This window comes from Solea solea, chromosome 10 (genome assembly GCF_958295425.1).
Source record: "Solea solea chromosome 10, fSolSol10.1, whole genome shotgun sequence".
In the NCBI taxonomy this organism is placed as follows: domain Eukaryota; kingdom Metazoa; phylum Chordata; class Actinopteri; order Pleuronectiformes; family Soleidae; genus Solea; species Solea solea.
In genome coordinates this window covers 8,550,429-8,568,752 of record NC_081143.1, presented here as the reverse complement: position 1 = coordinate 8,568,752, position 18,324 = coordinate 8,550,429, and the positions used below count along the sequence as shown (strand labels likewise).

At 42.6% G+C, this 18,324-nt stretch overlaps 1 protein-coding gene across 2 annotated transcripts in view; it reads left to right on the top strand.

Annotated features, from left to right (window-relative positions):
* LOC131466990 (protein sidekick-1-like) overlaps window positions 1-18,324 on the top strand; it is a 267,384-nt gene that overhangs the window by 176,831 nt on the left and 72,229 nt on the right. For both annotated transcript variants that reach the window (XM_058640648.1, XM_058640647.1), the window contains 9 exons: window positions 2,247-2,422; window positions 6,656-6,739; window positions 8,508-8,702; window positions 9,643-9,759; window positions 9,905-10,072; window positions 10,470-10,572; window positions 10,680-10,850; window positions 13,684-13,820; window positions 15,241-15,388. In XM_058640648.1, coding sequence (XP_058496631.1) covers window positions 2,247-2,422; window positions 6,656-6,739; window positions 8,508-8,702; window positions 9,643-9,759; window positions 9,905-10,072; window positions 10,470-10,572; window positions 10,680-10,850; window positions 13,684-13,820; window positions 15,241-15,388 — 1,299 coding nt within the window. The remainder of the gene's footprint in view (window positions 1-2,246; window positions 2,423-6,655; window positions 6,740-8,507; window positions 8,703-9,642; window positions 9,760-9,904; window positions 10,073-10,469; window positions 10,573-10,679; window positions 10,851-13,683; window positions 13,821-15,240; window positions 15,389-18,324) is intronic.

The window sequence follows — 18,324 nt, the reverse complement described above, 5'->3', positions numbered from 1 at the left end:
CATTGTTTATTAAAACTTGCAATTATTGCACATATTGAACCAATACCAATACCAATACCACAGCCTATATTGCACTTAATCATTAAATTAAATTAAATTAAATTAAATTAAATTAAATTAAATTAAATTAAATTAAATTAAATTAAGCAAAACATAAATAAAATCAGTTGCGATATTTTCTCAAGGCTCTTTCAGTAACAAATTGAAAACATTTTTCCTTCTTTTAAACAGGTAAACAGCAAAATGTTATTTTCCTTCAAAGCTCAATGGCAAGATAAATGAAAAAATGAAACAGCATGTGTTACAAAACAAATCAGTGTGCTGCTCTGATCCTCACCAATGTCTGTCTAATAAAATTAGAAGTTAGTGCAAACTTGAAAAAGTTCAAAACAGTTACATGTTTCATAGTGCCTTCTTAAGTTATATTCTTTCATAACGACACACTGTCTCCACACACAAGACACACAGGCTTTCCATTTACTTCGGTGAACATTATTCTGCCTCCCACCTGTCTTGAAACCCCATGTTTTCAGCGTCTACCTTTCTATTTGCCTATTTGGGGGAGAGGGAGATGAAAATTGACGGCGATGTTTAGTCCTCCACTGTGACTGTGATGCTGTTCATGAAGGATGACACGGGATCGCGCTCGCTTGGGGGCACTCGGTACGCGCCAATGCACTCGCAGTGCATCTTGGGATTTGTAGTATGATGGTGCTGAGGGCACATAATACTGAAAGCCGGTTTTAATAGTAATTAAATATCATCCCGCGAGCCAGAGATAACTCATTCACGGGCCTTGATTCTGACATATGTGCTGTAAGGGATAACCTCTATACAGGAAGTAGAACTCCCGAAACAGGAAGTCAAGTCTAACATTGTCCAATCTTCACAAAACTTGATATGTGAGTCAAAGGAACGTCCCTGAACACGTTTACGGACACACCTTTCACAAAACAGGAAGTCAGCCATTTTAAACAGGAAGTGCCCTCTAACTTAGCACATGGACGCTGAAAATAGTCCAAGCTGAAAATAACTACTACCGCAAGCAATTAATGAACGGAAGATGAGCTAGAGGACTCGCACGGCGACGTGGGCGCAGGGAAACCCGCGAGCCGTCAAGCTCGAACCCGTTGATTACCGCTTGCGGTACTAGTTATAATTACTGTTATTATGTTTTAGTAGTTGGTTTAGAAGTATAAAAACTTGTCTTATCAAATGTCGCAATTTAATCACAATGATTAAAACAATTTCTCTTAGATTAATTTAGGAGTTAACATTAGTTTAATAGTGTTTGTTTTGGTTTGTGATTGTTTGCTGTTTGTGGACAAATCCCACGATTGAACTTTTTTAATATAAACAGATATCTGCTACATTCAAACAATTGTCAAATGATTTCACATTATGTTGATCAGGCCTGATTAATCAACTCCACACGACTCTCTCTCTCTCAGTGTAGCAGCATTTTGTTTTCACGTCGACCGCCACATTCCCGCGCTGTGCCCCCCCCCTCCCGAAACAACTTCCTGCATGTGCCAATGACAGCTGCTGCTGTTCCTGCACCTCGCAGCTGCTCCGTCAAAAGAAAGAAATACCACACATAACTTACCAAAGTACTGTAGAAACAAAAATCTAATGTTTCAACAGCAGAAGTTGAAGAGCTGTGTGTGTGTGTGGGTGTGAGACAGACTGAGGAGGGGCAGGGGGAGAGAGAGAGAGAGAGAGACAGTACATCATGAAGGTGCAGTGTATTGGTAATAACTCAGAAGACCATAGGGGGCGATAGAAGTTCCGCATTGGGACTTGGAGGAGGACCCACCGCCCCCCCCGATGATGTTCCAGCTGCTGATCACAACATTATCTCTTTTCCAATTATATCACTTGTAAATGTAAATGCAGATATTTTGTATGTGAAACTACACATGAAGCGATGTCATTCTATCTCTGTGCTATCTCTCACGTACTGAAACCACAAAACAACAGTGTTGCTCTTTGCCATTTCAAAACTAACTTTCATTATCACGGGGAGTGAGCCCCCTCTTGTCGACATGCAGAGTAAGTGACTGAAGCTCCTCCGTGCCGTGCAGAGCTGACTGCTCTCATATTCACTCTGTCATCATTCATTTCCTGCCTCATTGACACATAAACTGGTGGATTTAATATCTTGTAATTGCCTTCTGTCACTCTTTAGCCTTTTATCTGATTCGCCACACTTATGCTACTCCTTCTTTCCCTCTCTCTGTTCTCAGGCCAGTGGACGGCCTCATGGTGTCATGGAAACGTGATGGGCGTCGCCTGGCCACCGGGCGTCAGCTCATTATTCCCGCCCCCACTCCCTCCGACACAGGGTTATATGTTTGTGAGGCGTCACTTGGCAACAGCACTGCCAAACCTGTGGAGGCACGGGCACACCTCAGTGTAACGGGTAAGAAATAAGGCAATCGCTGACAAAATCAGTGTTGATGGTCCTAAAAGAAAAAGAGGTACACACACATACACACATACCCTGCATAAGGTAATTATCTGTGATTATCCTGAGTAGACCTGACCCATCAAGATGGTCTTAATGTGTATCAGTGATTCCTGTTTTAAACTCACTCGTGTATTTTCTTGAACATGTTTTGCTCCGGGCACTGATTCATTCCATTTATTACTCCATTTATTCGGACTTTTCTCTCCGGGAAAAAGCGTGACTGTGAAAACCGCAGGCAGTAACTGTCAGCCGCAGGGCTCCTCCAGCCAAATCTGTTGTCCACACACACCAATAAACTGTCCTTTTATAGTCACCAACAGGTGTTATGCTCAGGTTCGCACAAAGTCACCCGTATCTCACCACAAAGTCGTACATGTGTGTATTTCACAGCTTCAAATCATCACACAACAGCGCCGCAGACAAACATGTCTGTTTTGCCCCGCGGCTCAATTAGTTTTGTTCCCGGGAGTCGCCAAATCAATACAGAGAACGCCGGAAAGCGCTGGAACAAAAGCGCTCTCGTCGCAGTCCTTTCCTGCCCTTGATATGTTTGTAGATAGAAAACAACATACACATACTGTAGGGAAGGAGCGTGTGATTCAGGCAATAACTTTTCTCAACCCCGTTCGTCAGCATCTTTTTGATCTTCCGTGATAGTCAGTCTCTCGCTTAATGCAGAGAGAGCACACTACCCACGCTAAAATACTCACGAGATAGAAGAGACCTGCCTGAATATTTATACTCCACTCCATTCTTTCTGCATTCGTCTCTCCATCTACCACCAGTTGTTTTGTCCCCTCCCTTCTCTTTCCTCCCGTCTCGCTCCATTTCCCAGCTTCATTAGGCCAACAGACGTGCATGGCAGGAGAAAAGTCTGCCTGTTTTCTTACGTGTATTATAAAACTTTCAGTTATATTTCCTTGGTACATTTCAATAAATGTATTTAATGTTGAGTTTATACATTTGCACTCCAGTGACCATGACCCCTAGAATACACCGGTTGCTGAGCGGATGCACTGCGCTCATGTCCGCACAGCTGGACAGCGGGAGTCGCGAGACTATAGGTTTTTCTCGCATAATACACTGAATATGTTGTAAACACGACAAACGGAGCTGTGTTTCTACCGACTGAAGAAACAGTAGCACGCTGGGTTTTATTTTCCTACTTCCTCTCCTGCTCGTGCTGAATCCTGCTGAGTTTAAGCGGCTCTGCTGCCGACACGCAGACGTTATGCAGACGTTATGCAGACGTTATGCAGACGTTCGCGACCAGTGAACTTTGAACTTTGGGGGTTAGTGATGGTCAATAATTGGTTACTGAGGTTAAGCAATGTTTTGAAATATTTGTTATTATTAAACAGTTGTATTTTATCAGGCAGAGGGAAAAATGGTTAAATATGTGGCTGCATTTGCCAAAAAAAAAACACATCTGTCTCTAATCAAGTAGACGCTAATGAATACGTTAGTACTGATTATCCTTCTGTCATGAGCTCAACAGACCTTAATGCAATCACAGAGATTCCTAAACAGAATAGTGTGTGTGTCAGTGTGAAAGAAGGAGAGAGCCTCAAAGGTTTCCATTATACAATTTCATTTATTTCCTGCTCAGTTCACTGATTTGAACATGTATGACAGAGCGTGCTCCCGCCGTACGCCATCAAGCAACTACTGTTGCAAAAAAAAACAATATCTGCTGTTGTTTTGCTGCTGGAGAATCCATAAAAGCTCAAATATCGAAGCCCAGCCACCCAGACACCAAAATGTGTTTGTACATCGAGGTCCTTGCAGTCACCTGACTCGAGGGGATTAGTGCACCTGTTTTATCGGTGTCATGCCTCATGGCTGTTATTCATTCATCTCTTGTTTTCCTTTCTTCCCTTCACTGCACACTCCCTTCTCTCTCTTGTCAGAAATAGGAAATTCCTTCCTGCACAGCCTGTGTTGTTTTTCAACTTTCAAGTAGTTAAGAACTTTAAAGTCAGCGGAGACGAGATGAATAAATGATGAAAGAGCACAGTTCAGCTCTTTCTCATTCACATTCTTTCAATTTTTGACTTTCATACACATAATACGTTCACCGACCTTAACCGTCACACACAAATGCCTGACTCTGCGTCTTGCGCTGCAGCCACACCAGATGTGTGTGCAGCGTGCGACGGCTCGGCTTCTCATCTGCTGTATCTCGCGCTCGTCTTCTCTGTGCCTGCTGTGTAGCTGCCGCTATGTTTTATGTCGGGTTTGCCTTTGAAATTGGCCTTAATTATAGTTTTGTAATGTGCGTACCAAATGCCAGGATTCGGTTGCATCAAGCTGTGCATCTGTCGGTATTGAAAATATTTCATTTTTATGTTATTTGTTAAAAAAAAACGAAAGAAAGAAAGGATTTGGTAAGGAGAAATGCGCTATTGCTTTTACTTTAAAATGGTTTCTTTACTGTCTGTGAACGCAGAGAAAATAAGCAAGAGCCTGAGACTTGACAAGACCACCGCAGCTCACATGCACCTGAGAGGTGTGTCTCACATGGGCAGTGTGGCTGCTCTAATCTGTTTACACGGTTGCCAAAATGAAAAGCCAAATGTTCCGTGGTGCAGAAATGCTGCTCACATATCCATCCATCCATTTGCTACCACTTTATCCTCCACATGAGGGGGTGCGGGGGGTTGCTGTGCCAATCACAGCTGACATAGGGCGATAGGCAGGGCAAATGTGTCAAGCTACTTTTAAAAGATCCCAAAGTGAAGAGCAGCTACCACAACAAAAAACAGAGGCAAGGAGTTGTTCCTACCAGGTCTCAAACCCGCGTCTTCTTGCTGCAAAGGCAAGCGTCCTCGCCACTACACCAACCGTGTGACCCTGATCTGAAATCAAGACTCTAAATCAACTATTAGTGACATTAGGCTGTTGTAGGATTCTGGTGTCGGCAGGTGTGTTACTGACTCCTCACCCTCAAAAAGCCCTTTAAAATTGTGAGTCTGTCACATTTAATTGATTTAAAGCCAAAAATGTGTCCACACAACCCGAGAAAGACGTCACACGCGCTCAGGTCTGTGCAGCTATTCTTCTTAGGACTCTGCATTGACTTCCACTCCATGTGGTTGTGCCTGATTAGGACCAATAAGGTCAGTGTTAATGCCAGAAACGATTCTAAAGAGGAACCAAATACAAGAACACACACGATGCAATGCCTGATACGAAACCTCACTCACTTGTTTAAAATGCCGGTGTTAAAATGACAGGTCTGTGTCCAAACTGTAGTGTGTGTGTGTTATTGTAAATGTGGAGCTTTCAACTTTCTGTGTGTAGAAAATAAAACACAATTTATTCCCCTTATATTTGGTGACAGAAATATCTTGGTGTGAACCACCAGTATGCACATTCTTTATTTAGTCCATACTGTGGACATTTCATTTTCCTGTCAGTCATTTTTTTAGTGAACAGGTGCCACGACTGTGTGGAACCACTTTCACAGAGACGCCAGGCCTGAAAATGAATTACTCTGTCTCCATCTCCCGCTCTCTGGGCCTTGCTTTGTCACCGTCTCTCTCTCTCTCTCTAAATATTGAAAAAAATATATATTTAAATGGGGGAAATGGAGCATAAGTAAGATTAGTACATTTTTTTTTTACATCACATTTCACTACGGTAAAACGCCAAAATATACTCACGCTCATGTCAAGGGATTTTTTTTTTGTTCCTCACAGCTGCCGACACAAGATGTTTAAAGGGAACAGTTACTGGCAGAGAAATTTGAGTACTTTTAAAATGGCACTGTTTCCCTGGAGAAAGTGTGAGACTGTGTTTTTCTGTGTCTGTGTGAAAGTCATTTCACTGGGCATATAGACAGACAACCTGTCCTGCAATGACTCTCAAGATACTCGGGGCTAAGATGGGGGAGCCATTCTTTTTTATTCTGTAATGCTGAGTTCTTCTCATGTTGAAGTTTCTTCTCTGCTGAGGAATAGAAGCACACACTCCCAGCTCTTCTTTAAAGATTTTCTTTTAGATATTTAATGATTGAACAGGTTTCCTAAGCCTCTTTGAAGCTTTGTTATTGGTAGTTCAAACATGTTGCATACAACAGGGACTGTTAGTGTTTGTTGTTTGTTTTAAGATGTTATCCTATACATATATTGATATAGAGTGTGTAGTACATTTTATTTCTTTTTTCTCATTTTGCTCCTGCAGAACCACCTTCTCTGACCGCCCAGCCCAAGAGGAAGATCTTTGCTGAGCTCGACCGGAGTGTGGATATCCCCTGCCTCGCGACAGGTACGGGGGCACGCGTGTTAAAATGATCCGGGTTGCTCCACACAGGGACCAGGAGTGCAGGAAGTCCACTTGTTGCATGTAAAGTAAAAGCCAGAAATGAAAACCAAAAGTTAACATGGCTTTACAAGAAGGTTTCACTTCAGTTTCACTTCATAAGCTCTGACCCTAATTACATCAGCTAACAACAAGAGATGCTCACGCTCTTCTCTAGGGCTGGGAATCACAGGGTACCTCACAATACGATACATGGACCACGATACCAATAATATCACGATACAGCAATTCTGAGATAATCGATATATTGAAAGACAATCATATAGTGACATCTCACGATATCTGTCTAACTGAAGAACGTGGATGGTCCATCATTATCCCGCTGTAAACTCCCTCTTCTTCAGCCAGGTTACTCCTGCCCAAGTTTCCCTCATTTATTGTAGCAGCGCCTGACGAGTGAAACTGGCAGAGACTGTTTACTTTAGAGCGCCTTCATTTGTTAATTAAAACATCGATATCTGCCCTGTCGTATCGATTAAATAATCCCATCAAACCTTGCTGAAAATAAATGCAACTGATGGCTGATGTCAATACATCAACTGCTCAACATTTCCAGAAAAGTTGCACATTTATTGTTGAGTTTCCAGAGATTCAGTTCACCTCCGGTCAAGACTGTGTTTCCATAAAAACTGTTGATGCCGTTGATGAAAAGTCATAAAAGCTGCACGTTAATGGGTCACTGAAATAATTGTGGTGACTTCTCATATGACCAATTCATAGGTCTCAGCTTCCCTGTGTCTGTGCAGGGAATGATATGAGACCTTTTCTTGCTCTATACGTGTACGTGCATCTGCTGCTCTATGTCTGTCAAGGTGACTCTGTCTTAATCGCATTACTCTGAGGTTTGATGTCATTCAAGTCTGTGCATCTGTTTTAGTTTGAAGGCTTCTTGAAGGGAGCGACACTGTACTTGTGAGGCAGCGTGAGTAGATTAACATGCTGAGACCGGGCCTGAAAATAGCATTTATGCATGACTCTTTTGTTTTTAAATGGATTACATGAAAACAGTGTTTTCAGGCAGTGATGGACGCTGCACTAGAAGCTGCAACACGCTCCCTCTTTCTCTCTCTCTCTCTCTCTCTCACACACACACACACACAGAGCAGAGTTTATGTCCCTCCTTGGTAATCTGATACAGTGGCAGTGTAATTAAATAGCGGAGGCCTGAGGGTATGGAGAGAGGGATGGAGGCTGGGTGGAGGAACACGGGATGGAGGAAAGACAGATAGAGCGTAGAGTGACAGAGTGAGTGAGACGGGGGGGGGGGGGGAGTTGGGTAAAAGTATTTTGCTCATGTCTGTGAAAGCTTGACACAAACAGATTGAGAAGAAGTGTGGATTTCTCCAGTAATTGCATGACCCCTCCTGCCTGTCATGTCTGACATGGCCGTCAGACAGGTGGGTGCTGCTGATGCTGTAGATATTCTATGTGCTGCTCTTGCGCACACATCTTTTATTCAGAATGTTTTTGAGCCCTTTGTGCCACCCTTACTCTACCCGCCCACACCCTGCAATCAATATATTATTAGCAGTCATTATGCTCACATGCATATTTATAGGGAGAGAGCAGATAACAGTGAAGAAAGTTTGGAGAAAGAAAAAAAAAAAAAGAGTGCGTGCAGCTCCTTCAGTGGGAGTTGGGGCAATTTGCTCAGCCGTAAGGTCAGCTGGTTTGTTATTATAGAGTAAAGTTTTCCCTTCCTGCACATGTTTAGGTGTTCCCCAGCCCAGGATAGAGTGGTACAAGGACGCAGTGCCTCTCTCCAAACTGGCCAACCCTCGCTACAAAGTCTCCGTGGCAACCGGGCTGACGGTGCGGAGGGTGCAGCTGGGAGACAGTGGGACGTTCCAGTGCTTTGCTCGCAGCGCTGCTGGAGAGACACAGGCGTATACACAGCTTCTTGTGTCCAGTGAGTTTCTCTGAGACACACACACACACACACACGCTAACAATCAAATACATATCTTGTAGAAATAGCCCAACAGCAGCATAGTTTGTGCTTATTTAGCTGATTTCGACCTGTCTTGAAGCCAACTGTACCCTCCCCTTTACTTTCTCATTTATCTGAATTTACTCTTCAATTGAATTCCATTTTTCTCCCTTATTTGTCCGTGCCAGTTTGTAGATTAGCTGATACGTGCTGTAGTTGTTTTAAGGACTGCGCCTATAAATCATTATCAGTAATTGTCATTACTAGTCTAGGTATTATTTTTTGAATTCATCAGTTGATCATTTTGTTGCCAAAAATGGTGTAAGAAATGGGAAAGAAACACCCGTCATTATTTACTAAAAACCAAGGTGACGTGTTTTCTTTCAACCAACACATATTTATATTTCTCATATTAACCAAGACAGTAAATATACAGTATATAGTATGTGTATCGTCAAACTGAAGGTGACAAATTAATCATGGAAGTAGCTGCTGGTTATTTTGTGTCAGGCTGATTTTGACTCTCTTGTTCTTACCTTGTGTTCCCAGCAATCATACTATTTAACTTGAAAATAAAACCTTTATTCCAATGTACATGTCAAATTGCCAGCATCCATGAACTTTCATTTGAAGATCACAATGCCTGTTGTGCTCGTTTGTTTTCCACAGTCATGCATGTACACAAGCACATCATGAATAAAGCCTCCACTGATCACAGAGGATTTGTATGTGTATACAGATATGCATTTGCATACACACCACCTTCTCTTTCCATTCAACTATCTTCTATTTGACATTAAATTCCACTCGTTTTCTGTCATTCTCCTCTCAGCAGCAGCGTTTCTGTCTGTCTTTCTGTCTGTCTGTCTGTCTGTCTGTCTTTCTTTCCTTCCTCTCACGCCCTCTCTCCGTGTTTCAGGTGTGGCTCCCACATTCACATCCCCCCTATCTGACCAAACAGTAACTGATGGGAACACAGCTGTGCTCACGTGCCAGATGAGCGGAGCTCCAAAACCTGCTGTCACCTGGAGGAAAGGTAATGTTCTCCACCCACTCTGATTTGCACATAAGCACATACTTAAGTCAATGTAATTAAAAATGTGCTTCGTGACATTCATCCATTCCCTTTCTCTTGAGGCCGTCATAATCTCTCCCATCTCTCTCTCACTCTCTGTCCATAGGATCCCAGGTCTTAGCCAGCGGCTCCGTCCAGGTTCCCAGGTTTACGCTGTTGCAGTCTGGTGGTTTACAGATCCAGCCGATCAGCTTCCAGGATTCTGGAGACTATACCTGCACCGCCTCCAACTCTGAGGGAACCATCAACGCCACCGCAACTCTCACCGTCTGGAGTAAGACACATACGTGCACTTCTCACAAACAACAAATACATTAATCTGCTCAATATACATTTACTAAACAGACTAAAACTGACATGGAACACTAATTTATCCATACCTGTCCAATTGCATTAGCTCAGGCTAGTGAACAGCTCTGTGATTGGTTATTGATGCAGTGGGCCAGTGCAGTGGTGAAATAAGCATCTGATTAGTCAAGAAAGAGGATGATTGATTATCTTATATAGCCTGGTAGCTTCAGATTAAATACTTCTGATTTATTCTGCATAGATTTCAAATTTAATGCACATGTTGTAAATAAGACAATTTGATTTTAACCTTTAAATTACTCCTGTTTCACTGCTCTCTCTCTCTCTCCCTCTCTCTCTCTCTCTCTTCCTTTCTTTTGCAGGTCGTACAGTCATTTCTGTGCCTCCTACAGACCAGCGTGTTATCAAAGGAACCACTGCGACTCTGGCCTGTAATGCTACACATGACTCCAGAGTCAATATAAGGTCCGGCTTTTTCTCTTTATCACACATGACCAAACGTATTTTGTTCTTGTTTGTGATGTTCCATGAATGCATTCAGTATAGATTTTTACTTTGCCTCTCTGTTGCAGCTACAAGTGGGACCGCGGCGGTGTGCCGGTGCTTTCGACCAGCGGCCGCGTTTCTGTCCGTCATGGCACACTCACGATTGGCCAGACATGGTCAGGTGACATCGGGGATTACACCTGCACTGTGACGTCACAGGCCGGCAACGATTCTCACTCCGCACGCCTCGAGGTTATGTGAGTGGTATCCATCTTGTTTTTTTTTTGTTTTTCTGTTAAATAGCACAATGTGGCGCATGTTTTCGAGGTATTTGAATAAGACAGACATCCATTCAAATAAACAAAACTTTGAATCATTTTCTTTTTACCAGCTTTGACCCGATCAATAATTGTGCAGCAATTATAAAGGAAAACAGTCAAACCATAGCTGGTAATCAGAGTGATTAGATGTGCTTATATGAGGGGCAGGGAGGATTCCTCAAGGTTAAAATAGAAAAAGTTGATCGTTGACGAAGCAGAATATGATTCAGTTGATGTAGCAGACAGGTCATTTGGCACGCCTCAAAATTAGCATGCAAGAAAACGTATTAGTGCCATCTTAATTCAGTGTTGGCTGATTAAATAATCGCTTGTTTTCAGTAACAGCCACATTCTATTATTCTGTAAACCGAATACCTGTCAATACCATTAAAAATGCAAGTATGAGTTATTATTAGAGGCTTACTGCTCTGTAACACCAAACCTGTATTATGTTTCGTCGGGGAAATTGTTACGCTTGGCGGTACATGTGAGCGTGCTTTCCTGATGCTCAGATGCCCCACGCATATCTCTGAGTGTTTCCCACTCCATCACACGGCCTCATTACAGCCACGGAGAACACACGTGTCTGCCAAGTAGTGCACTTGTATAATATAGTTATTATGGAAGCCACTTATTTTTATTATGGTACGTGAGTTCGAACATGAGTCCACAGCCTTCTGAATTATGGAAAGACGAGAGGTTACTCGTGTCAAACTCTGAGGGAGTGAGTGGGCTTCTGTTTATGGCTGTGTGTAAATACACAAGTAATATAGGGACATACGTGTGTGTGTGTGCGTGTGCACGCGCATGTGTGTGTGTGTGTGACTGACATTCTCGTTAGCTCAGTATCAACGGGTCACAGAGGGTAACAGACGCTGGCGTCGGAGGAGACAGTCTAATTACCAGCAGGTTATTGGTTCAGCTCCCATAAGACCCATCCATGTGTTGGTGAGCAAGTGTATGTGCGTGTGTGTGTGTGTGTGTGTGGGGGGGAGATGTGTGAAGGTATAGTTAAACATTCTCCATTAATTAATACGATCATGTCAACGCAGAAAAAGAAACACCACTTCCATTCCTTGTTGCGTTTCCCTGTACTTCCTCCTCTCCGTCTTCATTCATCTCTCCTTCCTTTCACTCTCAGTGTTTGGCGCTAATTCTCTGGCTTCATGGCCACTTGAATATTAAAAACGTGAAGAAGAAAAAAACAAAAACACTGAAGCATTTTTAACTCGGTGTCATATCTGATGAAGTTGGAGTCTGCAGTTTGTCAGAACAGACCCCTCGAGTACAGTGTTCACACATCCATGACTGTATTAATTAATAAGTAATCAGTAATGGACTTGTGAATATGAGATTCAGCTCGTGTGGGCATAAGGGACCATGTCTTTCATCATTCTTTCATTTTAAATATATGTATGTCGTACTTTTATGTGCTCTGTAAATATCCTCGCTCCTGTTATTGCACAGATGGAAACTGAGCTCTGCTTCTCCTTCCTTCTCCTCGTGTGAGCTGACTGTTTTTAGAGAGAGTTACGATGCACTAAATTCACTACAAGCAAACGTCTGGACATTGTTTTGCTTTTACGAATACGTCTCTGTTGCTGTCTTTGTTATGAACATGGCAGGAATGCACTAATGTCTGCAGAATTTTGATTTTAATCGATGTCGTAACATATGTTTGTACCACCATGGTGCACCTACAGAAAATAGATCTCCATAAAAATCTCTCGCACTGTCATATTTAAAAGGTAGTGTCCACTTTGGACCAGATCTAAGAACAAGCCTGGGTGTCTTATTCAGTGACTCTATTACATATCTTATCATGAAAAAGCAAAACCCAGGGAAAAAAAAATAAAATAGCTGTCTCGTTGAACATCTTGGCACTTTGTTACAGACTTGGTGATGAGATAAAAATCCATGAATGATTAATGACATGGCCAGATACACTCACTCTGTCTAGTTGTACTGTAGATATTAATGAGATAGTAGTTTCACACATTGGGGAATTCACTCATTACCATCTTTTCCAGGTCGGACGAGAAGATTGATAATTCACATCCTCACAATGGATCTGAAAAGACTGCGAGCACTGAGTTAGAATAGCTTAGCAAAAAAATATTCTGATGGTAAAATCACTATGAACAGTTTTTATGTGTGTTTTTTTGTTTTTTTTTGTTGTTTTTTTAAATCCATACACAAAAGTAAGTTGTGTTTTCCTTGGATATTTTGTGTCTCCTCTGCTGGTTCCTCAGCAACGTCCTTCAAATAGTTGAGGGTCTCGAAACGAGTTTCTGTTGTTTACGTTCACGTCCGTGTTAATGTTTGTGACGAAGAATAAGAACCTTTGCCGACGTCCTTCTCAGAATGTCACTCCCGATGTACATCGCAGTTGTCCCATAGCTTGAACCTGTATCCACTGGATTCTTAAAATATCTCCCATTCATCATGTATGATGTGACATCAGGAGGAACAAGTCACTTGTCAGTAGACTGTGTTACTGTGGAAGAGCAGAGATATGGCTGCTTGGCTGTTACACCCCACTCTCCTGTCGTTCTGCTAAGTTATGTGAACCGGCTGTTGGCTCTTGCTTCATATTCGTCACACAGACCTGACAGTAGCCTTCAATCCTCTCTTGGCAAAAAGTCTCTGGTGGTAAAAAAGGGGAAGGTGGGGGGGGGATGCTGTACTATTCTTATAAAGGCTCAATGTGGATAAAATCTCTGGAGAATTGACTGCACATTTGATGTTTTCTTGTCTTTGTTGTGTTCAGTGAGCTGCCACACTCTCCCCGCTCCCTGACGGCCCGTCTCAATGACTCCGACTCCCGCTCTGTCCACCTGTCCTGGCTACGCCCCTTCGATGGGAACTCTCCTCTTCTGTACTACCTGCTGGAACTATCTGAGAACAGTACGTTGTGTGTGTGTGTGTGTGTGTGTGTCTCCGGCATTCTTATAGTCCCTGAGCGGCAAAGCTGCAAACAGCTGTCTACCAGGCAACGACACACACTCATTTACAAGAGGCCGACATATGGAGAATGGTTTTGCCGCGTAAATGTTCATCGTGGTTCCCTATAAATAAACTGTTATTTTCCCTCCCTCCCTCCCTAACTCCCATCTCTCTCTATTTTTTTTTTTACTGTCTCTCACTCTCTCTCTCTACCGCAGATGTTTTAACAGCAGGATGGCTCTCTGTCAAAAGAGAGAAATAGAGGGATGGAGAGAAAGATGAGAGGGGCTGAGGAAAGTAGAGTGACAGGTGAAATAGACTGGAGGGAAATAGCTGTAGAGCAGCTCGTTCTCCGTTTCTAAGCCGACGGGATGGATGGATGGTTTGGTGAACATAACATGCAGAACACTTGGCAAATGACTGCTGGAGCTGGACTTATTGACACAATTTCAAACGTTAAAAAGGATTGTAGTTAAAACATTAAAACATTAAACATTTAAATATCTTGACATGCTCGAGAAAGGAAGGCTTTGGTGAAGAAGTCCTCCATTTTTTGCAGTCTGCACTCTCACTATTAGACAGATGACGTCCTCAATGGAAGCCTGAGGTTATTTTAATTGAATTGAATTGAATTGAATTGAATTGAATTGAATTGAATTGAATTGAATTGAATTGAATTGAATTGAATCGCATCAGCGACGTTTTTGCCACTTGATCCTGACTGTAACATTTACCTATTTTCTTAAACAACACAAAGGAAAATGTAGCAAAGGGGGAAAAAACACAGGGTGAGATAAAAAAAGAAATGGAGAATGCTGAGAGCCTCAACATCGATTTCAGTGAAGACTGCAGCCGCAGATATTGAGGAGTGGATGAGAGCTCTGTGCACATTTACCCCTTTTGAGTGCATTTGTGTATCTATTAACTTTTTCAGATTGTATTATAGAGTGAGCCTCTGTAAATGTTGTGTATCATCATGTCAGACAGGTTCTAATACACTCAGTGGGCTCGCCTCAAATGGTAGATGCACTCCCTTTCTCTCTTGGACGCAGACTTGTGGCTGATGCAGTGACAAGAGTATAAATGTCTGTTGTATCTTCAGGAAAAAAGATAAGCTGGGAACAAGGTGGCAACAGTGTACAGCATCGTCTGCGTGTCTCTATAAATCCTTCTCTTCTATCTACAGTTTGCTTCTTGGACGTCCTATGATACTTCTCCCCTTTAAGTTCTCTTTCCCCTTCACTTTCTGCTATCCTTCCTTGCTGCTTTTATCTATTCCCTTTTCTGGTATTTACTTTTGATTCATGGATCCCCGGGTGTCTCGGTTTGTTCTGCCTCAGCCAGATATTATCAGCCTCTTATCTTTGTTTCTTCTGTCTAGACTCACCGTGGAAGATTTACCTATCGGAGGTCAACCCTGCAGTGACTGAAGTATCGGTGGGCGGACTCACACCTGCCCGGACGTACCAGTTCAGACTCTGTGCGCTCAATCAAGTGGGCAGGGGTCAGTACAGCGCAGAGACGCAGAGGTAAGAGCACGAGGCGCACACACGTACGGTCATTTACACTCACCTCGGACACAGAGTCGTCACTTCCGGCCGCGGTGAACGCACACCGCCTGTGATGAGGCATCGCTATTTTACTGATGATGTCCTAAAAAGGCATGAAACCCCTTCTTTAAGTAGAACATGCTATGATTTGTGTGAAATAGAGTTTTATTTACCCTGCTCCGTCTCTCTGTAATTGACTTGGTCACGCTTCCTTACACAAACTGGGAATGATTAAACTGAAACCTTTCCACCGTCTAAAGTCACAGTGTATGCTCCCACACACACTCTCTAATTTGTGTATCTAAGTGTGTGTGTGTGTGTGTGTGTGTGTAGGTTATCATGCAGATGAATAGGAATATGGCTTTCAGAACTGGGATGAAACGGGGATGGATTTGAACAGGATGAAGAGAGCCATACATTGAGTTTAGAATCCATTTCCTTTTGCAATGAGCAATTTATATTCATCACAGCCATGCTGTACTTATTGTGTGTATATGTGTGTGTGTGAGTGAGTGAGTGTGAGAGAGAGAGAGGCCCTCTCTTTCCATTGAACTAAGCAGAAAGAATCAGATTAATAGTGCTGTGTGTCTGTGATGCGGACTCAGAAGCAGATAAATTGCTGTTGCAGTTGTTTTATGTTTCTCTGATTTGCGTGCGCATGTGTTTGCATGTTCATCCTCAGGAGACAACACAAATAAGGCCAAGTTATGATGCCATAGCACTGATGGGACTATGCTGAAAGAGTGTCGGTGCAGATGTGTGTGTGTGTGTGGGGGGGGGGGGGAGGATACACATACACAACAAAACTCATGACACTTATGCATAATACAACAGATGTGACAGTGCATTATAGAGCAGACACACTCATACACTCAGTAAACAGGGTTGTGTCTGGCTGAAGAGGCTGACCGACCACAGGCAGGTGCCAGTTGTAGTTACGCCAAATAGACCTGTTCGGCATCAACAACAGCTGCAGGACGTTGCAGTCGCACATTCACACACACCTCAGATTACCGTCTCCTTACACTTTCCTTCTCAGCTTGACGTACTCTACTTTTTCCATTGTTGCCTTTTTCCGACTCTGAATCTTTCCCTCGCTCCGTTCTTCTTTTATTCAAAATGGTTGAATGCTTCCTATTTTCTGTCATTACACGTCCTCTGTGTGAACCAATGTATTGTTTGGGTCCAACAGTCATTCTGCTTCCTAGTCTATTGTGCAGAGGCTGTTTGTTAGAGGCTCGGGAGAATAGAGTGGATTGATCCTCTTCAAATGAATGACTGGCAGAAAGACAAGTCATCACCGGTCAGTGTATCACACCAGATGGACACCTCTCCACTTCATTGTGGGTTTCATACATAACCACATGCACTTTGCTTCTCATCTGCTGGATGCTTGCCTGGATAAAACATGATGAGTCGCTGTTGCCAAGGCCCCGTGCTACACTTGACACACACAGGGAGAGCGAGGCAGAGTAAAGAGTCCTGTGGAAGCGTGGTGTGCCAAATGAGAGGGCTCACACACACACAAAAAAAGCAGTAATGTGGACAGAGCAAGGGAACAGAACAGAGAGTGAAGAAGAAGCTTGGAATAGTGATGACAAAAAGCCCTTATTAAAGTTGGAACATCCAGCTGCTTCTACACTCTCCCACTTTGTTCTCGTCCTGATTACGATCTTTAACATAACAGAATAAATTCATGCACTTTTTTGCCTGCCTTCCTGGAGAGACGAAACATCCTCTGTCTATGATCGCGGTTGAAAAACAAAGCCTCTAAATGCAAAACCTCTTTCTATGAATCCAGCCATACCATCTGGAGTGTCACATATACAGGGATTTATTTCGTAACTCTTTAACACGGTTACAATCTATAAAGAGGATGCATTCACAGAGGAAAGACAGACGATGAGTTAATGCCTTGAACTCTGCAACAACATCACAACTTTAAAGCATCAGTTTCATGTTCACTTTGCTTTTACTCTTACATTTTATTTCAGCTATTCAGTCAGAACCGGGAGAACCATAATTCACCTCTCGATGTGAGATAACAGTCTGAACGGTCTGAATGCAGAAGCATATACAAGCCTAATGTGCATGTAAATGTGTTCCCAGCTTCCATAATGATTCATTTATTTAGTTTACGCTATAGAGCAGAAACAGCAAGACAATTGCAGAGAAAGCCTCTGACTATTCCAGGCTTTTTCAAAGGTGTACATTCCCCCGACACCAGCAATATAGGCAGGTCATACGGTAAAACTACACAGAAATGTAATGGGAATTGGACTCAGCTCATTACGGCACGCTATAAATAAAATATATACAGTTTTTAATTATTTGTAGGGTGCCACAAAATAAAACGCAGGTTTATAAGCTGTAAAATGTACAGCACATTACTGTGAGCCCGGAAAATGAATAAAAAATCCCATGATGATGGAATTTCCCCCTGAAATATACAGTAATCCATTATTGTAATGTAAGTCGTTAGATGTCATGGACTTTCATATAAAGTTTATGTCCTCGGGAATTTATTAGAAGGAACAACATGGGCGGTGTTGTTGGGTTTAGAGAACAACTTAACAACTTCTGTGTCTCCAGTGGTTCCTTTTTGTCTCTGTCATATGGAAACAGTGGGAGTTGATGTCGATAAGGATACAGTCAGAGCCGCTTGTTGTAAGAAGCATCCCTACTGTGAAAAACATGACAGATACTAGAAGAACAATATTCTCTCCATTGTTGTTGATACAGAATAACGTAGTGCCTTTTTGCCATAAATCGAGTTGTGTTTTGTTTTTGGTGTGTTTTTTTTTTGTATGTGGTAACAAAGTGAGAGCAACACTCACAGAGGACCAGTATAAATGTGGCTGATGTTGTTTTCCTATCGCTGTGAGTTTAAACGTAATGACAAGTTTAAGATAAAA